This window comes from Kogia breviceps, chromosome 1, assembly GCF_026419965.1.
Source record: "Kogia breviceps isolate mKogBre1 chromosome 1, mKogBre1 haplotype 1, whole genome shotgun sequence".
NCBI classification, from domain to species: Eukaryota; Metazoa; Chordata; class Mammalia; order Artiodactyla; family Physeteridae; genus Kogia; species Kogia breviceps.
Genome location: NC_081310.1, coordinates 67,012,781 through 67,036,213, shown reverse-complemented (window position 1 = coordinate 67,036,213; position 23,433 = coordinate 67,012,781). Strand labels below are relative to the sequence as shown.

Here is a 23,433-nt window from a genome sequence, read left to right as displayed (position 1 = left end):
ACTCAACTTTGCTGTTGTAACATGAAATCAGCCACAGACAATATATAAATGAATGGATGTGGCTGTGTGCCAATAAAGCTTTATTTACAAAAACAGGCAGCAAGCCAGATATGGCCCAGGTTGTATAGTTTCCCCACCCCAGGAATAGAGTAAAAAGATCCCGATATACACTTAATTAATGCTCCATAATGAGATGATAGAGAAAATAGGAGTATGACAATATTTAAAGCAGCAGTGATCAAGAATTGATGGAGTAAAAAAAAAAAAAAAAAAAAATTGATGAAGTATAATCATATTTGTGAGGCCTAATGAATCCCAAGAGGGATAAATAAAATTCACCATTAGACACACAATAATGAAACTACAAAACACCAGAGATAATTTTAAAGTGACCCAAAAGATAAATTATCTTCAAAGGAATGACAATTAGACTTACAACAGGTTTTTCAACCTCAAACAGTAAAAGCGAGAAGATAGTGGAATAATATCTTCAAAGTTCTGAAGCAAAAAACTGCTAACACAATATTCTGTCATCAGTGAAAATCTTCCAAGAATGAGGGCAAAATAAGGCCCTTTGTAGACAAACAAAACCAGGTTTCTACCAATAGGCCTTCCACAAAAGCAACTTCTAAGGGAAATAGTTCAAGAAGAAGAAAAATTACCCACAAGGAAGGTACAAGGAAAAATGATAAGCAAAGAAAATTGTAAACATGGTGCTAAATCTAAATATTACTCACAAAGAAAATAAAGATAACAGTGTCTAATTTATAGCAATAAAGTGAAGCTGTAATTAAAATTGCCAGTAACAATAGCATATAAATTGGAAGATAAGTAGAGTTTAAGTGTTCTAAGGTCCGAGTATTGTTTGGGAAGAGGTTAAAGATATTGATTATCAGAAGTTTTTAAGTTAAATATACATTCTAGGATTCTTAAGATTTCTAGGCTAACACTAAAAAATTAGGAATAATATAACTTCCAAACTAGTGGAGGGGAAGAAAATGGAAAGAAAGAAAAGAATGAAGACAATAGGAAACGTGACAGTTTAAAAAGGTTAAGGCTATGATATAGAAGAAAATAATAACTTACCATTTATTGAGTAGATGTCATGTCAATCATTTTGAATCATTAATCTTCATAATTTCATGTAATATACAAAAGAGTACCAGGCACAAAGTCGGCATTAAAATGTACAGTTTCTATTATTACTATATGTCTGTGCTTAAAACAAGATCTGGAACTTAGTAAGAACTCACTTATTGAAGAATGAATTAAATGGGAGTGAATTTTGATTCCTATCTAAAGATGAACAAACTGAGGCTCTGAGAAACGCAATAAAAAGAAAAGCATCAGGCAGCATGAGAATGAAACTCAGTGGCTTTTCTACTTAGGAGCTTTGTGGTTTTGAGCATAAATGCCCCTCAATTTACTTATCTGTGAAAATATGTCAAACAGTGATTGACACATGACAATGCTCATTAAATGCTTAGTGCTCACTAAATGATAGATGCTATTGGTAGGGAACTTGTGCAGAGTCACAGAGCTTGGATTCCAATCCAGGTATTTGGAATTCAACCACACCTACTTTCCACTCTACCTTGTAGTAGACTTTCCCTCTCTTCTCTGATGCAGAAGTATCCATATAATAGCTGAGAGCAGGAGCTTTGGATTCAGGCAGACCTGGGGTAATGGCTGGGCTTGATCACTATGGACTTTAGTTAACTATAGGACTTTGGGCCTCAACTTCAACTGTTGAAAGGGGATTTTTTTAAAAAGCTATTAAAAAAGGTGGTTGTAAGATTGTGAGACTGCATGCCAATCACTTTGATGGTGGAGATCACAAATTAGATCCCAGTTTAATACAAGAGAGAGTAAGAGCTTTAGGGAGCAGTAAGAAGAGAATGGGAAAAGAGATTAGTCTGGATGACCTTAAGGTGTTCATTTCTTCCTTAAGCAGAAGCAAGGAAAATACTGCAGTGCTTCTCCACTCACCTTCTGATGGTGAGCAGGTCTCTAGTGACTCCAGACCCAACAGTTGAAATGGGCTGATTGATAGTGTTAAATAATAAGCACAATAATTATATTTGAGTGCTTACTGTGTGGCAGCACTGTGTGCTTTTACATGGATTATTCAATTATCTCAAAATCTTGTGAAATATTTTAAGTGGAGTTACTATTATCATCCCAATTTTATCAATGCCAAAATGGAAGAACAGAGACATTAACTAACTTTCCCAAGGTCAAACAGGTAGTGGTGGTGGATCTGGGGTTTGGGCCCACCTGCCCACAGAGCCTGCACTCTTGATCACTGCACTATACCTTAAAAGGTGACTGGTCCCTGAGAAAAAGAACCCTCATGTCTGGAAAGCACCTTCAAGGCAATAATGTGGGAAAAGTGTGGCCTTTGCCAAACTCGGGTTTGGATTCTGGCTCTGCTTCATTGTGTGGCCCTAGACAAGGTATTTAACCAGTTTTCTTCTCTGTAAAATAAGGGTGGTAGTATCCACTTAGTTTGTTGGATCCAATGAGATCATATATGAGGTCCTTAGAAAGACTGGACACCCTGTATTTCCATCAGGGTCAGGAAGGCCTTAGCTGTACCTGTTCTAAGCAGATGCCTATGTGCTCTGAGCTGATAATGGAGTGACTTTGGGAGAATGAGTAGATGAAAGCTGACTTTTTTCTCTGCTCCTTTAAAAGATGATTTATACATTGCCCTCAACCCTTCTACATCCCCGTCCCCACCCCCACCCCCCCACCACACACACACACCACATACACACAGAGCATGTATTCAGAAAGCCCCAGTCTGGACTTCCCTGGTGACACAGTGGTTAAGAATCCACCTGCCAATGCAGGGGACACAGGTTTGAGCCCTGGTCTGGGAAGATCCCACATGCCGCGGAGCAACTAAGCCCATGCGCCACAACTACTGAACCTGCGCTCTAGAGCCCACGAACTACAACTACTGAAGCCCATGTGCCACAACTACTGAAGCCTACGCGCCTAGAGCCCGTGCTCCACAACAAGAGAAGCCATCACAATGAGAAGACCCGCACCGTGATGAAGAGCAAGCCCCGCCTGCCGCGACTAGAGAAAGCCTGCGCACAGCAACGAAGACCCAACACAGCCATAAATAAATAAATTTATATTTTAAAAAAAGGAAAGAAAGAAAGCCCCAGTCTGCTTCCTCTCCCCCTGGCCTTGCCACTCAGCATTGCCAGGTCCCCTGTTGAGTTGTTTGATGTAGTACTAGGCCCTCCACGGGCTCTCAGCTCTGGGCAAGTCTGCGATAACTGACCTCTGTGCCACTGGGCCTCCACCTCCACTACCAAGATGGGGCTGAACTCCTGGTGACAGCAGCAGCTGGATTCCACAGTCCTGGACTAGACTCTGTTCTTCCCTTCTCACCTGTTGGTACCAGCACTATTCCATTTGCTTTCCTGTCTTCTTTTTTTTTTTAAAAAAAAAATGTATTGTGATAAAATACACAGAACATAAATTGTATCCTTTTTAACCATTTTAAAGTATACAATTCAGTGGCATTAATTACATTCACATTGTTGTGCTACCATCACTGCTATCCATTTCAAGAACTTGTTCATCACCCCAAATAAAAACTGTACCCATTAAAGAGTAACCACCGTATACTGTTCCCCTCAAGCCTGGGCAACCTCTATGCTACTTCCTGTCTCTATGAATTTGTGTCCAGAGTAGGCACTTCACATAAGTGGAACTGTACAATACTTGTCCTTTTGTTTCTGGCTTCTTTTACTTAGCATAATTTTTTTCAAGCTTCTTCCATATTGTAGTATGTATCAGAATTTCATTCCTTTTAAAGGCTGAATAATATTTCATTGTATGGATATACAACATTTTGTTTATCCATTCATCTATTGATGAATGCTCTCTTTTTTAAAAAACGTATTTGTTTATTTGTTTGGTTTTGGCTGCGTTGGGTCTTCATCGCTGCATGCGGGCTTTCTCTAGTTGCAGCAAATGAGGGCTACTCTTCGTTTCAGTGCACGGGCTCCTCATTGCGGTGGCTTCTCTTGTTGCGGAGCACTGGCTCTAGGTATGCGGGCTTCAGTAGCTGTGGCATGCGGGCTTAGTTGCTCCGCGCCATGTGGGATCTTCCCGGAGCAGGGCTCAAACCCGTGTCCCCTGCATTGGCAGGCGGATTCTTAACCACTGCGCCACCAGGGAAGTCCCTGCTCTCTTTTCTTTAATCGAACTTCTTTGGGCATATCATAATTTGCAATAATATGGAGAGAACAACCTCTTGCAGCAGAACACGGAGGGGTGTCACTGTTCCAGATGCTGGGAGAGGGTGCAGCCAAGTGTGCTGTTTGTAAACTCTGCTCTGAAGCCTCTTCTGGGATTTCACCCTTCCAGAGGTCTCTTCCCAACAGGTACATAATGTGCTGACATCACCAGAACCCAGAAGTGCTAGTGGCAAAGGAGAGAAGGGATTATCTGGGGCTACAAGCTTGCAATTGCCTGCCTTCCTGGGGACAGAGCCTACTGCTGCCCCAGGGATGCTCTGTTTTCAGTGCTGTAGGCAAAGGGTCTAGAGACTCTAGAGCAACTTTGGTTTTCCTGTTTATATTTTTAAGTTTTTGTTGTATGTTTTTGTTTTGTATATTTCTTCTCATCAATCTCTGTCATTTCTGGTCTCCTGCTTGGCACGTCAGTATTTCTGTGTGTGCTATACTATAATCGTAGGGTTTATTAATAGAGACGTGTCCTGTCTTCTTTATTTAGACTTCTGTATCTGGGAGTTCCCTTAAGGGAAGGGCTCTCTTCCTTTCTCTGAATCTTCCTCCACCCTTTTTTGTTTTCCCTTCTCTGCTTCTCTCCCTTTCACACCCCCTCAATGCACCAGAGCTGCATAGCCTTTATGTGGACCACAATCTGTAGCCTCAAGGTGTCCGTGGCTAAGATGATGACACACACTGTCATCACACATACCCTCAATGTGTCTCACAGTTACTTCTCAGGGGAAGTGGGAGAACCTGTACTAATCCTCTGAGCTCATCAGGACAGGAATCTCCCAGCTTCAACATCCTGGGTTGGGCCTAAAATCATCTGACTGTTTTATCTAGGCTGCTCTCTTATCTCTTAGTCCCGTTTCTCTCCACTTTCTTTATAGGAACTTGTAGCATGTAGTATGTCTTAGCTTTTAGGCTCTTCCTGTGGTTGCGTGGCCTTAACTGAGTCATGTCACCTTTAAGACCATGTGTTATAAAATCTGTAGAGGAATAATATCATCAGTCCTGTTTATCTTAAAAGGCTGCTTTCAAATCACACATCGAAGTGCTTTGAAACTACGAGGCAGTACCCAGATGTGAGTTCTTACCTCAATCTTTTGACTCTCATGAACTTTTCTGCCTTTCTCCTTAGCTTTCCTGACACCACTTAACAGAAAACCTCAGGCAGACAGATTGCCAAGATAAAGCTGCAAAAGTTGGAGATTATGGAGAGGTCCGTGAATGGGGAGTATCAATGTCTTCCTGGCACATAGGGCCAGGATCCAGACCCAGTACTGGGAGGTATAGGAACAAGGTGGCCAGAGGCACTGTGAGCTTCTGACAAAGGGGCAGCCTTGGTTGCCTCCATTCTGCAAAAGCTTCTTTTTTTTTTTTTTTTTTTTTTTTTTTTTTTGCGGTATGCGGGCCTCTCACTGCCGCGGCCTCTCCCATTGCGGAGCACAGGCTGCGGACGCGCAGGCCCAGCGGCCATGGCCCACGGGCCCAGCCGCTCCGCGGCACGCGGGATCCCCCCGGACCAGGGCACGAACCCGTGCCTCCCGCATCGGCAGGCGGACTCCCAACCACTGCGCCACCAGGGAAGCCTGCAAAAGCTTCTTAATGCAACTGATCTTCATCCAAAGGCAATGGGCCTTTGGATACAAAAGAAGTAATAACCCTCTCAACTTCATACGAGGCCAGTTACTCTCATTATCTCCTTTTTTCAGATGAGGAAATTAAGACCTAGGCAGAATGGATTTGGAGGAGAGTGTGCTGAGGGGAAGGCAAGCCTAGTGCTACTTGGGAAGAACTGTTAAGGGAAAGCCTGTGAGCTGTGAGGGGCAGGAGCCTGGCCAACAGTGGGCAGATCTGGCCCCCAGGCAGAGCTCCATCAGGGCCTGGGCCCAAGGGGCTGGCTGCTTCTTGTGTATCCTCTGGTCACACTGGATTCACTTCTGTTTTTCTTCCTTAGATATTTCTTAGGGTCTACTGACCCAAGTCAATGTGCCAGGTTGACGCTTCAGTGCAACTGCCAGCCCGTAAGACACCTTTATAAAGATGTTAGCAAGATGTTCCCTTCAGATGAATGCAGCACATGGGTGCATAGCCTACCTGGCAAAACTTAGCATGTCTCATCTCCCAACCCCCTCCTTACCATGGCTCATCATATTCAGGACACACTCTGCACACCTGTATGTAGCACCTCTGGAAAGCTGTAAGAAACCTCTGCTTTGCTCAGGTTGTGGGCTGAGCCAAGAGTTGGGGGGTGGGGGTGCTGTGAGTGAGTGCTCCCTGGCAGTCACGTGATGGCTGCAAGCTGGCCTGCAGAGCAGGCCCTGGAGGTGTTGGTTACACACAGGTGAATGGGTAAGTGAGGTATTTCCGCCCTTCATTTGACACCTAAGACAGATTTCTTTGCATCATCTGCCCCCTGCTTTCCCATCTATATATTTTTTTAATTAATTAATTATTTTAAAAATTTATTTTATTTTTGGTTGCGTTGGGTCTTCGTTGCTGCACGCAGGCTTTCTCTAGTTGCAGCGAGTGGGGGCTACTCTTCGTTGCAGTGCGCGGGCTTCTCACCGCAGTGGCTTCTCTTGTTGCGGAACACAGGCTCTAGGAGCATGGGCTCAGTAGTTGTTGCGCACAGGCTTTGTTGCTCCAAGGCGTGTGGGATCTTCCTCGACCAGGGCTCAAACCTGTGTCCCCAGCATTAGCAGGCGGATTCTTAACCACTGCGCCACCAGGGAAGACCCTAGATTTTTTTTTTTAATATTTATTTATTTGGCTGCAGCAGGGTCTTAGTTGCGGCACGTGGGATCTTCGTTGCAGCATGCGGGATATTTTAGTTGTGGCATGTGGGCTCTTAGTTGCAGCATGCAGGATCTAGTTCCCTGAACCCAGGCCCCCTGCATTGGGAGCACAGAGTCTTAACCCCTGGACCACTAGGGAAGTCCCCCATCTAGATTGTATAGTCTTTCTGTCCTAGTGCCCAGCCCAGTGTTTGACTCATAGAGGCTTCAGTGTAAAATGAGGGGATTTGTATTAGGCCTTCCCCAAAGTTCCCTACCAGGCTGTGATTCGGAGATTCTGTGAGGTGTTTGCTGTAGTTGGTAGGAAGAGCAGAGGATCTGCTCCCTGAAAAGCCGAAGAACTTATTCTTGAGTGCAGTTACTAATAATGAAATTGTGATTAGATCTGGCCTGCCTCCTAGCTTGTGGCCAGTCAACCCCTTGCCCCACTCTGCTTTGAGAAGGTAGCAGGACATACATGGTACTTAACCTACAAAGGTGCTGCAATCACTGCTTCTGGGTGTAGTGGAGTCCTGAGCAGGTCTGTCTCCTTTCCATCTGTCCAGTATGAGTCAAGCTGGCAGCAGCTCTAGAGGAGGCATCCAGGGGGTTCTTGTACAATGCAGAGAGCTGCCCATGAGCATGAAAGGGAATTCCTAGGCCAGGTGGCCCCATTCACCTGCCAGCTCCTGCTGGAAAGACGTGGTAGCATTTTGGCACTTGACACTATTTTGCCCCATCTGGCTCCTTTTGGAACGAGAGTAAAGAGTCCTGACCAGGGGTCCTGGGGAGGCAGTACGCTGATTCAGGCATAGGGAGTGGCCAGTGGGGTGGGCCTCAGTTCTGGGGAACAGCACCTCTACGCATCACTTCTGGGGATAGCTGTCTCACCTGTCCTCTTGCAGGCAAAACTCAGAGGCTTTGGATGTCCTTGCCTTTCCCAAAGCAACTCAGTTTCAGCCTCTGTTCTCCTTGCATCCTAGGTTAGGTTGGCTGGGCATTTGATATAGAAGAGAAGTTGCTCATCTTCTTATGTAATTCCTAGGTTTATTTCACCCCCTACATAGTGCCTTGTCATCCTAACAATGGGGCCTTCACCCTGGCCTCCCCAGGAAGAATGGGGACTATCAAGTCCATTTTCTGTCCCTTGTAACCTTCTGTTAAACTCTTCATTTTACGATATCCCCCTCCTGTCTTGGCTCTTGAAACTACTCCCATTGGGGAAAAAAGGTAGTTTACCCTCCTACCCCTCTTTAGGGCCATATTCTGTTTGTTCTCTGGGAAACCATGGCAACTTGGCCTATGAGGCCACTTCTACCACCTTGGAAGTTAATGCTCCAAAGCCTTGTACTCACAGCTGCGAGGCCTCTAACACGGTTTTCCAAAGTGGGACAGGAGCCTCTGAATTTTCAGTTCTGCTAAAAGAAGAAAGTTTCAAACAAACCAACCCCCATATAATCCTTTTACAAGTTGGTTAGGAATGGGAGCAACATTCCCTGTAAGATCCAGAATATGAATATAGGCAGCATTAGCTGGGAATCCTGAAGCGTATTCTGGAGTGTCTGGTCCACACTTATTTTTCTTATGCTCTTTTCTCCTTTCCCTTCTCACAATTACTCGGTTGCTTAGAAAATCCTGTCGGAGGTGCTTATCTTTTAGCTTACTCCAACTTTTTTTTCTTTTTCTTCTTGACATGTTTGTACTTCTTGCTCTGGTGCTCCCTTTTAAAGTCCCAAGTGGGGAATCCAGGGAGCTGTGATGATTAACTGCAGGAGCCCAGTAGAAGAATTCCACAGCCTTAGACGGCAAAGTTTCCATAGCCTCACTGCCGAGGGACTTCCCCCACGAAGGAGTTCTCTTTCTTGAGTTGGCTGCTGGAGATGGGAGGGGAGAGAGTGGGCTGGTCTGTCCTTGGCTTCTCTTTGGACTTGTAGGCTTGCAATGGGAGCGTTTAGTGGCTGAAGCCTTGAAGGGAGGGCACTGACCCCTCCCCCCACACTGGAAAGGATTTTCTCTGGAGATAGAGGTCTTAACCGATTTGGAACAGCTGGCCAGGGCCTGTGAGAGTGGAGCTCCCACAAACCTTTGCAGAAGCAAATGTTAGGTGAATAGTGTGAGATGCCTACAGAGTTCTGGCTTTGCTGGATTAGGATGCTTTCTGCCACTTCTCCTCTGGTCCCCTCTGCAAATCCTTGAATCCTTGCACGGTGGTGGGGAGAGCTAGGAGAAGGTGGCCATGTCACCAGGGAGCTGAACGTTTGCCTCCATCTGTCTATTCCCAGCCCCAGTTTTATAGGCTCAGAGTGGAATTCAGGTGGAATAGTGGAGCCACCTTGCAGCCTGTGGTTGGGTAGGACTAGTTTATCAATGTTCAGTTCTGAATTTTCACCTTCTGTGGGAGTACTGAGAGGAGCCCGAGTCCAGTTGTAGCACAAGGTGTATTTTACATCTGGCTGATCTCCCAACCTCTTCCTCCATCAGGCCACTTCCTATTTATACTGGATTGGGAACTTGGCTGAGCATAGTAAATCCTGACTTTACTTTTTAATCCATAGGAATCGTCTCATATCCTTCCTCTCCCCCCATCTCTGTTAGGGCTTCTCACTTCTGAGTCCTCAGTGTTTGCCTCTGCTTCAAGCATGGTTAGATACTACATATTCGACTTATCCAGGCAAGCTCCAGGTAGATTTGGGAGAATGCAGATTGGTTCATAGAGCTCATCCTGTGTGCCTTTGGGCTCATCATCCATGACCCATGATACGGATCAGCCCTGTGTTGGCGCTAGCTGTGGCAGCCCCATGAGTTCCCGGCTTGCCTCTCAGCACTTCCATACTCTTTTGCTATTTGAGCCAATGTGGACTTGACAGGGCTGATTGGTTTCAGAAATTACCCAGGTAAGGAGAATGGAATTCTGTCCAATTAGGTTGTCCCTGGAGATGTGGAAAAGAGAGAGAGATTTTGAGATTGAGATAGACAGACAGACAGACAGATAGATAGATAGATAGATAGATAGATAGATAGATAGATAGAGGAGGTGAGAGGAAGAGAGAGAGAGAAGGAAGGAGGCAAGAAGAGAGGGAGAGATGGGGAAAGGGATATACAGAGATGTGAAAAAACAAAGTGAGAGGCTTGGAAATGAGGTATAGAGAGAAAAATGAGGAGGCGGAAAGAGATTGGTACTGGGTATTTTTCCCATGATTTTTGGTAGCTCAGTGCTTCAAAAATAATCCAGAAAACATCCTTTTTTGCCACTTCCTACAGACCTCCCCCCAAACCACCATCATCATAGTTCTCCCAGGCTTTTCCTTGGAGGTATGGCAGTGATGTTCAAAATGCTGTGTGTGGGAGTTTAGAATCAAATGGGTGTTCGGAGAACTTGAATTCTTGATAGTTTACCTTTGCTTCTGCCTAGAGAGCGGATGATTCCTACAGTGATGGCTGGTTTCCCTTCTGTCTGCACCAGTAAAGCCCTGTGACTGTGTCTTGGAGAACAAGGGTGATGTGCCTCCAATACACCAACACTATATAGCCCCAGAGGGAAGAGGGGGAGATGGGGCCTGCGCTGAGGCTGTGGTTCTTGGGACTCTGTGCAGATTGGATCCCCTTCTGGGCCTTCCATCTTTCTCTCCTTCCCTTAGAAACAAAAGCATACTGGAGCAGAGAAGGGTGGTTCATTCATGAACTCCACATGTTAGGTTGGGCACTGGAGCAGACACTGGGAGAGAGGTGATACAACATTTTTGCTCACTCAGAAGAATAAACAGTACCTTCCTCTTTCTCTCCCGTGAGATTTCCATAAACAGCCACCAGCTGGGGCTGAGTCACCTCTCGGCCTGCCCGTTGTTTCTTTCAACAATGGGCCCTGTGTCCAACACTGTGAATCTGAGCCCTTTTGAATAGATGCTCTTTCTAACCATGATTTTTGGAAGCTTACTCTACCTTGGGGGTTCTGAGACCCGTCTGTTTCTTTGTCTTTTATGTATTCCCAAGTAACGGCCACTCGGCCTGAGTAAATACCCTGAGACTTAGGAACAGAAACACTGGTGTCTGTGATGCTATCAGCCTACTCCCGACAATCCAGGACGGTGCCCCATGTTGGGCCCTTTCCTCACCTCCTCCCTTCTCCCTTCCTACCCTACAGGAACAACGGGATGCTGATGACAGTTGGTTTGAGAAGCCTAGAAACCATGCCTGCTCTGCTCTTTTGACCTCGAGGTGCTGCCAAGACTGATTTGTGTCCCAAGTTCTGATTTTCCCAGCAAGATTTTATCAGCTTACCCGGCTGTCAGTTAGGACTTTGACCTCTCCTGGGACAGCAGAGGGTGCTTCCCTTGTGGAATCGGCAGCAGCTTCCACCTTCTTCCTCTCTCTTCCCCTTGGGGGCTGTTCTCATTGATAGCCTTTCTGAGCCATAGTGGTATCTGCAAGACATTCAGTTATAATCTGAGATGGACAGAATTGAACAGTCTGTGAGATTTGCTCTTCTTAACACTGCCTTAACTTTATTTTTTAATCTGATTAATATGCCCATCGGCAGTGGGGTTTTTTTCTCCTACTAAGTGTATAACAATCCAAAAGGAACTCGAATAAGGTGGAGAAAGAAGAATGGTAAAAATCCTGCAGCATCTTTTGTATTCCAAGCAGCTGTTTCTGGAAGGTGTCTCTCTATTCCTTAGATATCACTTAGTGACTGTCATATTTATCAGTCAGCACACACTTACACTCAGTTGTGTGTGTGTGGGGGGGTGTATATGTGTGTGTGTGTGAGATTACCACATGGTAATCTTCCACTCTCTTGCCCCTCTTGAGCTGCCTATGCCTGATGGCCCATTTCTTTGTTCTCATTTGTTACTCTAAGTTTGACTGGGCAAGTGGAGAAGATAGGAGGCTATAGTGCCCCATCCAGTAGCCAGAGGTATGAGGTACTCGCTATTTCTACCAAAATCTTTTCCCAAGTGCCTAGTGCCCTGGAAACATATGTGTCCAAGGATAAATCAACCTCGCTTTTGGTCATCCTTCAGCATCTGACTCCTTGGTGCTGGTGAGAGGTCCCCACCACCCTGACTAGAACCATGAATCTTGTTGTACAGGAGTATCCCTTCACCCCAGAGCTCCCTGAGGAGTAAGAATTGGATGAAAGTTCTCTGTACAAGTGGTGGAAATATGTGTCCCTTCAGAGGTACCTCAGAGGTCATTTCCTGCAGCCCTCCAGCCAGGAGTGACCAGGCTCCATGCTGGGTGGCCCTGCACCCAGGTTGTAAGGGGTGGGGCTTGCTTTGAGGCTCTCTTCCCACGACCCCTGGTGGAAGTCTCCATATCTTCATCCTGATGATACAGGCAGCCAGTGGGGGCTGATGGGGAGTAAGGGGATGTGAGGAATGCTGCTGGCTGGAGCCAGCCTTTGACAGGAAGGAAGAGGACAAAGCACCTTTGTCTCTTCTCAGTGTGAGTGGTGCAGAGGTGAGAAAACCCTGAGTTTGGGCCTTTCTCCTTGATGAGCTGAGGCAGAAGCATGTAGGGGCAAGAAGCCATACATTCCCTTCTTTAAAGGAACTTACTTACTCTACTCCTCACTTCAGTGTTCCCCTTGCTGGCTCAAACCGCATGCTCTGTAGTCTGGCCATACTCTTTTTGTTCCTGAGAAAGTTGTACTTTTTTTTTTTTAAGCTGTTTTAGGGGGTTGGGAAAGGAAAACTTTAAAAGTAAAATAATAAAAAACAGACCACTCTGCCATTACAGGCACATAAATAGCTACACCATAGCCAGGCTGCAGACTCACTTTGCCATAGCAACCTCAACGAGTGTTTATAGCAGCCTGTCGCCCCAACTGGAAAACAGCAGCTGCCTTTGCTCATCAGCTGCACCCGTGCCGTGGCCTTGGCCTCAGCACAGCAGGCAGGCACCCCCTGAGAGGTGTTGCAGGGGCCACAGACCAGCCCTTCTGCGGGGGCCGTGGGAAATGACAGAGCAAAAGCAGCATGGGGTTCAGATGTGCTGGGGGGCAGTAATATCTGGGGAGCCTGAAGTGAGTGGTGGGTGTCTTTTGTGTCCGTTTTTCCCCCGCCCCTGGGTACCACACCGTCCTTCATCTCCTGCCAAGTAGGAAACAGGAGTGCAGAGGGTGCTTAGCTGCACCAGAACCCGAAAGGGGTCTGGGTTTTCCTCTGCACCCCACCAGGTATCTTGTTTTAACTTTCTGAATAAATCTTGACTTCAGTTGCAGCCTGTTCAGGGAGGTCCTCTCAAGTCTATTTTCTCAAGGACTCACAGGAGAGGAGCTTTCCTTGGGAGGATCATGGGTCTCTCTGGGAAAGGGGGCTGCCCCAAGATGAATGGAAGCAGAGCTCAACATTCCGGAAGGACTAAAGGAAGGCGAGATGTGACAGGAGCCTCCTGTGCCTCCCCTGTCAGGCTGGATCTGAGGACAGTGTCGGGACTGGGCCCCCAGTCGAGGCTCTCAAAGTGCTTTAGCCTGGTGTTGCTGGAGATTCTCACGACGTTGTAAACTCTGCATCTGTTCTCCAGTGTGGTACCCAGGCCAGCATCAGCATCCTCTTGTTAGGGAGTGTGTTATAAATGCACGTTCCCAGGCCCCACCCCAGACCTCCTGAACCGGCAACTGTGGGAGCCCTCCTGGGAGTGCTGATGGTCACTCAAGTTTCAGGGTCCCTGCTCCAAGGCACGACAGAAGTGCAACAGAGTATGGTCTGCCCACTTTCTAAAGACCAGAACTGACTTAGCGCCTCCTGTGTGGCAGAAGGAAGAGTGAAACTGGGGCGTGAGGCGGCAGCTATTCGGGAATGCTCCCGGCTCTCTTTCCTGGTGAACTCCATCTTCGCCGCATGGAGCCCTTGTCCATTTGCCTGGGGATTCCGGGAAGTAGCTGGGCTGAGAGAGCCTGGAAGAGGCAGCGGCGGGGTGGGGGGTGGGGGGGGTGGGGGAGGCTGGCTCTCTGTACACTGTCCCGGCAAGACTGCCGTTGAGCCGGGGGGAGGCGATGGGGACGCCGGCAGGCACGGTGTCCAGGGTGTGGCACTCTGGCTAGTGTCTGGGTCCCACAGGAATGTTATTTTGCTTCCTCTCCTGCTGAGCCCCTGGGACAGCTGCCCCGGCAGTCTCTTCTGGTAGGTGCCATGTGGCCTCCTCAGTCTGAGGCCAGGCAAACTTCCCTCTCACCCCGAGGCCTCCCCAGAGCCTGAGGCCCAGGAGCAGCGAGATCCTGACTGACTCCAGTAGTCAAGGGAGATTGGCCCTCCTCCCCCCTCCATGAGCATGGTGTGATTCTGCTGAAATTTGTTTCTAAAAATAACACAGGATCCAATCCAGCTGCTAAAAAGCCCCTTGATTCCCTTGGGACCAAAATGTGGACGAACTGCCGCAGCCTCAAGAAAGGCAATCTGTGTTGCCCAGGAGAGTGTGTGTGTCCTGGGTTATTGGAATGCTGCTGCCCAAGGGTCTGCCTCTAACCGTCCCAGTTTCCAGCAGCTGCACTTCAGTGTGAGAGGCAGGTATCCTTCTAACCCATATCCTGAGCATTTCCCACAATCTGGCCAGCCCTCCTTTCATTAGACAACAGACCTTCTGGATGGCACTGTTGCTCCCACCTGAAGTCAGCTCTTGTCCTCCTTGATCAGCTGAAGGCGGGGGAGGTTGCTGTTCCATCCTCTACATTTTTTTTTAGCTCTAGCTTGCTGTGAATATTCCCTCAACACCCCTTGAGTCACAGGAGGCCACGGAGGTGACCCGGGCCAGTATGACTCATAATATTTGGAAAAGAGGGTATATTCCCTATGGCTCTAGGCTCAAGGGACTGCCCGTTTACATCTTGATCTGTTGATGCTATTATTAGGATGAATGCAGGGGGGTGGCAATGCCCCACTAGGCACATGCCAGCTTCAGTTTCCCAACCCATGCTGTGAAGCTTCCTGTCTTCATCTTGGTGGTTCCTGAAGTCTCTGAGAGGGGCCGGATCAACGGGCCAGATGATCAGGAAGAAACTGTCATCAGCCTTGGGTCAATTCTTGGTATCACTGTTTAGAGAAGGCTGTGCTATCTATGGGCCTGACCTTCTCCCTGCCCTCTGAAGGCATCTGGCCAGAACTGATAAGTTTTGTCCTCATTGTCACAGCATACCTTAGACAGTACAGCCCCTCCAGGCTTCAGCATCATAGTATGTTTTATTTTTTTCGGACCTCAGGTACAGACTATTGAGTCAATCATACTATGGATTCATGGCCCAGTATTATCGTTGTATCATTGGTCCATGCAAGGCCCTTCCTGTGCTCACTGTTTCCCCATATCCCATGTCTTTTCCCTTCCTTGCCCAGGAGCAGCATTTTTTAAAAATTTTTTTAATTTTTTTTACTTCCTTACCTCACGAACTCTCCAGGAGCAGCATTTTAATGTGTTAATATATATCTTTTTGTTTAAATACATCCCTTAAAATGTATAATTTTGCTTTAGATGCATGTGTTTTTAACTTTTGTTAAAGCCCCTTTTTTACCCCCACTAAGCACTATTTTTAAGATAGCTATATTGTTGTGTGTATATCTGATCTGTCTTTCCTACTGTTGCATAATATCCCCTCTTATCTAGCTCACATATTTTACCTGTCCATCACTGGGAGAGGGGACCCCAGGTTGCCTTCAGCTCTCTGTCACCACAAATAATGTCCCAGTGAACATCCTTACACATGCCCCTTTCTGAACCTGTGTGAGAATTTCTTTGGGAGATGTACCCACTTGATGACTGGATCCAGGGTATGCATAGACTTAGTTCAGTCAAGTACGAGGTGGCTCCAAGGAGGAGGGGAAATTCTGGATCCCTGAGACCCTGGGGTTGAGGGCAAGACATTTTCTCCAGGTAGATGCTTTGATTCTAGCACTGCATTTTTGCTGCTGAGTTGAACAAGACACTCTCAGGGTAGCAGACTTGGGGAGGGGGAGGGGAAAGGAGGGAGCCTCATGTATACCACCACCTAACCAGCAAGTGATGTTTTCTCTTTAGGAAGGGAGTACCCACCAGAACCCAAATCCTAGGGGCTGGCTGAGAATTAGCATCGAGTTCCAAAACCAGGACCAGAACCACAGGCTACAGCATGACATGCTGTAGTCAGTACAGAGGCATGGTTTTGGTGCCTCAGCCCTCACTTGGCTTCCTGGCACCAGCATGGCTATTGCTGCTGATGACAGGTGGTGCCACCCACTACCTGAACTTTAGCCAACATCCTCTGCCTCTGACCTTCTTCCCATATGCCTCCAAAGAGCCTCAGTAGACTGAAGGAGGGTATGTGCGCAGGTCTGCTCTGCAAGTCAGCAGGCATTAGGGGAGCAATTAGGGCAGGCCGGGGGCATGGGGAGGGAAAGAGGACCTGGAACCACAATGAGAATGGCCAACCAGGGATGTTTGGTGCTGGGCAGCCTGCCATGTTCAGGTGCTTGCCAGCTTTCTTGAAAGCCCCTCTAAGAGGTATGACAGTGCCGAGAAAAGTAGTGAAGCTTAAGACACTGTAGGTAATGGCCGAGGAACTGCCCCCGCTGGAGAAAGGAGGGAAAGAATCTAGAGCCGGGGCTCTCTGTGCCTCTCCCCAGTCCCTACAGGCTGCAAGGCCCTGGGTGTGAGATGACGGAGCCCTCAGCCCCACTCCTTCAGTCTCTAGGTGGGAACTGGACATACTTGGAATCATGCCAATCCAGAGCTAAGGGCATTCTGGCTGAGGGGATACGTGTGCGTGGTGGTGGGGATGGAGTGGGGAGTGTCTGCCCCTCACAAGCTGTAGCTCAACCCCTACGCCTGCCCTGATGTGTTGTAGAGGCTTCAGGGGTTGTGGGCCAGGGGCAGATAGATAGGTTTATATGGGCCTTCTGATCAAGCTGTAGGAAGTAAATCTGTAGCTTTTTTTCCATTTTTCTTACAGGATTGTCCTTGTACTTCAGGCAGGGTTGCTTTGGATTCAGACTCTGAATCTCTATTTCCCTGCTATAAAATGGGGTGCCCTCCTTATAGGGCTGTTAGTGAAGATTCAGTGAAACAATATGTGGAATAATGATAAATAACTACTATGTATGGACCAACCACTACATATCAGCTGCTATACTAGGCTGCTGCCTATACAGTACACACGTGTGTGCGCATGTGTGTGTGTTTACATATATGATTTCTCTCGGGGAAGTGTGGGCTTGAAGCAGGTTTCATATTTCAATTTGGTGCATTCTAAGGTGGGCCCAGCCTTCTCCGGTGCCACCCCCCTCCCCACCCGCACAAGGTTTTCCCTTCTTGGCACTGACGCTCCAACCACAGCATCTCCAAGTGCTACCAACTCACTTCTGAGCAGAGGCTCCCAGCCCAGCGAAGAGGGCAGGGCATGAGAGTCCGCTCCACTGAACAGCCCCTGCCTGCAGCCCTGAAGCCAGAGTTGAGCATAGCTACTTATTATTCCAGGCAGGTCTGGCTGCAGTGCTGCACCAGCCTGAAGCCCTAGGCCCCTGGCCCCCCCTGTTTCCTTTCTCTTTCCATTCATACTTCATTTCCCATGCATCACGCCAGATTCATTAGGAGCCTTTGGCAGGAGAGATTCAGGGGGTGGGTTCCTTTCAGATTCTCAGAATACCCTACTCCCTACATAGGGAGTTACCCTTTTTCCTCATAGCCTGGGGATGCACCCCAGGAAAGTTAAGAGTAAGGGATTTCTTGAGCAAATTGGAGGAAACAGTGTCTGACTATTGTTTATGGTTTGGTGACTTAAGGCATGAGGTTTTTTGTCTCTGGCAGCTCCTCAGTTTAGAACTTGCCAGGGAGCTTAACTGCATATTGAATCATCAGGAAATATAGGGTGGTCTGCTTCTCAGGTATGTGTAGGAACAGGAGGGGGTCTCTTTCACCCTCATTGCCTGTGACGTGATGTAGTTGATTCTGAAAAAGAAAGAGCAAGTGTAAGAGTCAGCATTTACTCTAAGTGGTTATGTGTATTCTCTGTATCCCAAAGTTGCCTACTCTTTAAAGGACTTATATTTGTCAGAAAACGGGGAGGTCCAGACTTGAGGGAAGGAGTAAGGTATAACAAAAAGAGGAGCAGGCAGTCAAGGCCACTGACTTGCCAAAGAACAAATCACTTTTTATGTCTTTGGACCTCAGTGTCTGCATCTGTAAGGTGGGAGTCACAGTGGTCCTACCTAAAATTGATATGACAATCCTTTTACATGTCACTGCAAGTGGTAGAACAGATGTTACAGAACTTTAGGAGGAAAAAAATTAAAATGATTTAATGATCATATAAGTAGTATGATTTCTTGCCCCCGCAGGAAAGGATGAGAGTTTGCTCTTCCATCCCATCATCATTAAGCTGGCAAAATGCTAGAAACGGGGAGTGAGAACATACCTAACCCAGGAGGTCCTGAGCCGAATGACTAATCCTGACCTGACAAGAGGTGGTACCTCCTAGGCATCTGAGCATTGCATCTGAGGCTGAGCCTGTGTGAGCATTTACATACTATTCTTTGCCAGTTGCCTAATAAGGTTAGGGGCGAGGCAAGCTCAGCAGTTGCAGAGAGCTCTCATTCTAAGAGCTCAGACAGAAGTATTGGCACCAGCTATGCCTCTGAATTCCGGAATAACTTTCACAGAGAGCCCAACTTAAGAAAGGGTCCCAAATGGGCACTGTCCCTGTGACTTTGTGCCAGCAGCTTAGTGCTTGACCTACATATGTGTCTCTAGAGCAACCTGAAGCAGACAGACCTCATTCTTTTCTACTTGTCCCATGTGTTCTAATCTTAAGTGACCTTTTCTCATTGGTTGTCTATGTGAGTGGAAGAATCTCATCTCCCCTCTTTGATCTCTTCAGGCTGTCCCTACTTCTCTAGAGATCCGAGGCCGCATTGCCTAGTGGTTATAGCTAATGGTCGTAACCTAGCTAATGGTTACTGCTAATGAAGCTGCCTTGGAATTTTCCATTCTTTTGGGGGTGTGGGGAGTTCCCCCTGGCAAGGAAAGATGGAGGGGCACATGGAAATTATTGCTCTTCTGCTTAAAGAGCTAGATAAAAAAAGTTCATTCAGATCAAATTAAGCTTTTTCTCATCACTTGAGTGTCCTATACTGGACACTGGTCATCTTTCATCTAAGATTTCAAAGCACTATTTCTATTTATAATCCCTTTCCTTTATCACTTTCTTAGGATGGTGTGAAAAGGTAGGGCTGATTCTTCCCCCAGATAAAGATGGGAGGAGCTGAGCCCTAAGAAAACTGAGCACTAAGAAGGCCAAGTGACTTGCCCGAGGGGTACCTTGGGAAGATGGTGAATCTGGTTCTGAATCTACTACTGGTTATTCAACCAAAAGAATTAGCTGAATGCCCGCTCCGTGCAGGTGCTCATCTAGGCACTGGGGAGAAAGCAGTGAACAAGACGCATGAAAAATCTCTGCCTTCAAAGAACAAACATGGCAGTGGGTAGAGAGTAAAAAAAAGTAAAATCTTCTGATTTCCAGTTAAGCTCTCAATCAGCACTGTCCTCAACATCCTCTTGAAAGTTTAAGGAGTTCAACTTAAGGGTCAGCTGGACTTCTTGCTGCTATATAGCCCTTCCCACTGCTTCCAGACTTGGGAGAAGAAGGTGAACTGCAGAGAAAAGTCTGTGGTACTGCCTATCCCTATGCCAGTATGATTGAAGGGACTTTGACAGTCTGCCTCAGGCTCTCTCCAGACCTCCTTGTTCCCCAAGGTTCTCTGATGACATCTAAAAAGAAAGGGAATATGATGTTTAAAAAACGATAGCGGGGGCTTCCCTGGTGGCACAGTGGTTGAGAGTCCGCCTGCCGATGCAGGGGACGCGGGTTCGTGCCCCGGTCTGGGAAGATCCCACATGCCGTGGAGCGGCTGGGCCCCATGAGCCATGGCCACTGGACCTGCAGGTCCAGAGCCTGTGCTCCGCAATGGGAGAGGCCACAACAGTGAGAGGCCAGCGTACCTCAAAAAAAAAAAAAAAAAATAGCAACAACAACAAAACAAAACCCTGCCTGCGTAACCCTTTGTAAGTCAGAGTAGCTCTAAAAATTTATAGCAGAAGGAGGAGGCAGAGGGTGGACTGGGAGAGGGAGGGGTTTAACCACCTCCATCCCAGTGGAACCTGCCAAGAACAGGATTGATTACAATTAGCAGGAACTTTGACCACATGTGATTTTTGGAAAATGAATTGATAAAAGAGTCAAGTCCTTATCTGATGGTCCCTGTGCTCCTTTGTTCACCTTCTAGAAGCAAGGATGTCATCCATTTATTAGAGAGGGGCTGGGCCCCCAGTGTTTGGGTGCTGTGTTCAGGAAGAGCCCCTTCACATTTAAATAGCCAGTGTGTGGCAGTCCTCCTGCATGCCACACAGCAGCCCCTTTCTGACGCTGAGAACGGAGCTCAGGATAAGCCTTTTCCCCTTCATCCTCCGTGTTCTCACCTGTACATACCCCTGACCCTCTCTCCCTAGTGAGCCCGTGTAAGAGGTATAACACATGCCTTCCTGAGGGGAGAAATGCTGGTTTGAGACCCTCCGGTGTCACTCACACGCAGATTAACTTCGCTCCCCTACTCACCTTGTTGTGGCCCTAGGCTCTATCTGAATCAGTAGCTGTCGTATTCCTGTCACCCCAGAGGAACTTTAACACTCATAGGTTTCAAACTCACTATCTTTCCTCCTCAGAGGTCCTTCTGTCCCCTTTATGTAAAAAGGTTCCACCCTGTATCGCCTACTGACAGAGCATTTTACTCATCCTTTCCCCCCAAAAGCTTTTCGGAGCAGTCGGGGGCTTAGCTCCTGATCTACTGACAGCTGTGACATCCTGAAGAATTTCTCTACAGCATCAGGCTGAGTATTCTGAGGGGCTGCAGAGGATTGGGCATCTTCTACCAGGTTGTCCTCCTGGTTTGTAAATGTGTGTATTAGGAGTAGGGGAGGGTGCGGGGTATTGGGGAGGGTGGCAGACTGGCAGGCCACCCTCCAGATCACTCTGGTCTGGACTCCTTTTCTGACCTCTTCTCACCTCTTAGAAGTAAGGTCAGACTAAAAGATTCTATAGCAGGTCCCTCAAAAAGACAGGGAGTGCATTAGAACAATTAGAGGTCATAACGTTTTATTTCCAAGTTTCTGAAGTTGTAGGATTTGTATTGCTTGGTTTGGAAGAGGTGAGGTATGAAGACTGGGGTGTATCTGAAATTATTGGAGTCTACAGGCTGCTGGGGCCTCCCAGGGAGGAAGGGGCCTCAGCTTAGGCCTCAGCTATCAGTTCAGCTCAGACATCAACTGTCACCTAAACCCTGTGCTAGAATGAGTACCTCTTGCCCTTGCAGATGCTGGATCTCCATGCTGCTCTAATTGTTTCTTTTTGTCTATCTTTGAATCTTTATTCCAGAGATCCCGTTGTCATCGGTATCCAGGGAACCCTCCTCTTCCTCCTCCTCCTGCCGCCTCTCTACCACTGCAGTCGCTGGTTGTTGCTAAGGTTGCCTCCATGGTAACATGCACATCCTGTTTACACTTCCATCTGTGCAAGTTGGTCTAAGCTAGGAACCTACCTACCCTGGACAACCACTTCCATCACCACCTGGGGACACTAATCACCGTGACACGTGGTCCGGTTCTACTCAGTTCCCCCATCCTCTTCCTCCTCCCACTGCCAAGCTTCATACTCAGAAAAGGATCTGGGCTACGGGTTGCTACTGTGAAGCTTATTGCACAAGATATAGTCAATCTATTTCCCATCTGGGCTCCCAGTGAAGCAAAAAGTAAGAAGAAGTGAGGCAGAGAGGCAAGAGGCCCTGATCAGTGGAAGGGAAAGTTCACATTTTCTCTGGTTGAGGGGCCTGGTAACAGCACGCAAAATGACGAACCCAACAGAACACGCCTTGCCAGCCAACTCGATAATTGAGAGCCATGAAGGGGAATTTGGCTGCACAGTAATGGACCTGAGGAAGCTCATGGAGCTGCGTTCAACCGATGCAATAAACCAGATCAATGTCCACTATGGAGGAGTAATGAATCTCTGCAGTAGACTGAAAACCAACCCTGTGGAAGGTAAAGGCCATACCAGGGGCGGGGAATTGGAGGAAGGTGGCTAGTGTTAAAATATATTATTTTCCCAACTTCTAGAGAAGGAACATTTCTGGAGACCTTGCTGGTATATCTGTGTCTGGTGGGTAAAGTATAGTATCTGAAGCGCTGAAAGGAGGTGCGGCTATGGAGAGAAATGTCATTTCTTTCCCAGAGATGATGTTGAGTGACTGTGATATTCTCTGAAGATCATTCTTTCCTCCTTTTTCTGTATCAATGTACAGTAGGCAGAAGATCTCTATTTTATAAATGTTTATGTTAGAGATGCTTTTATCCGTAATCAAGTCCCTTATTCTATATCAGTCTTTGATTGCAAAGGGTTGAAGATATAATTCTTTCCCACACTGATCTTACAGTGTAATATGAAGAAAAGTGGGTGAGTCCATCTACCTACTGTAGCACTTCTTTATGGTACACAGTTACAAACGGGATGGTAAGTCATAACGCAGAGAGTTGTACCCACCATATCTTTGGATTACTCACTCTGTTTTCTTTCAGGGAATTATTGATGACTTTTTCAACCCTGTCCTATGCACTTTTAGTATAGTTGTTCTTAATCTATTCTTAAAAGAAAATGAAAAATCCAGCTTCATGCTTACCTGGCTCAGCCCAGTTGCCCAGTGAGCCATGGTAATTTTGCCTCATTGAAAAGGAGAGAGTACCAGAGGAATCTTATTTTCTCCTTTGCCTGGTTTCAGCATCTGTTACAGGTCCTTGCTTGGTCCTATCAGTCAGGCAGGCCATGGTTGAGTAGCTTGAGATAGAGCAAAGATCTTGTCCTTTAGATGCCTTCAGCCTCTTGAGGTATACCATTTCTGACCCTTCCTTGGAGGCCACATCATACTTCTTGCCAGTTCTAAGAAGTTTTGACCCCTAGCCAATGTTATAAGTTAGTGACTTGGAGTCCAGACTCTCTAGGATTAAAAAAAGGAAGAGATTTTTATCTAGATATCTGTACATTGCCCATGTCTTTTTTATTTTATTTTATTTTTTGCAATCAAAGAGAGCTGCCCTACACATTCTCTGTACTTCTAGAATTCAGTTTCTTATCTCATAGGCTCTAAGTTCAAATATTAGCTTTACCATTTACTAGCTGAATAGCACTGAACAGTTTGCTCAGCTTCCCTAAGTAAACATCATTTTCTTCTCTGAAAATGATGTTAGTACCTAGCCTGTAGAGTTATTGGAATTAAATAATGTAATGTTATGTACAATGCTTACACTTCTAATGGGTGTTCAATAAATTAGTCGTCTCACATTAAAATGGAGTCCATGTATCCGAAGATACTTGCCAGAATATGAGTGCC

At 46.8% G+C, this 23,433-nt stretch overlaps 1 protein-coding gene across 4 annotated transcripts in view; it reads left to right on the top strand.

Moving 5' to 3' along the window:
- Positions 1-23,433, top strand: part of ATP2B4 (ATPase plasma membrane Ca2+ transporting 4) — a 93,008-nt gene that overhangs the window by 21,651 nt on the left and 47,924 nt on the right. For all 4 annotated transcript variants that reach the window (XM_059038211.2, XM_059038255.2, XM_059038237.2 and 1 more), the window contains exon 2: positions 21,429-22,090. In XM_059038211.2, the coding sequence (XP_058894194.1) occupies positions 21,898-22,090 (193 nt within the window). In that variant the 5' untranslated portion in view covers positions 21,429-21,897. The remainder of the gene's footprint in view (positions 1-21,428; positions 22,091-23,433) is intronic.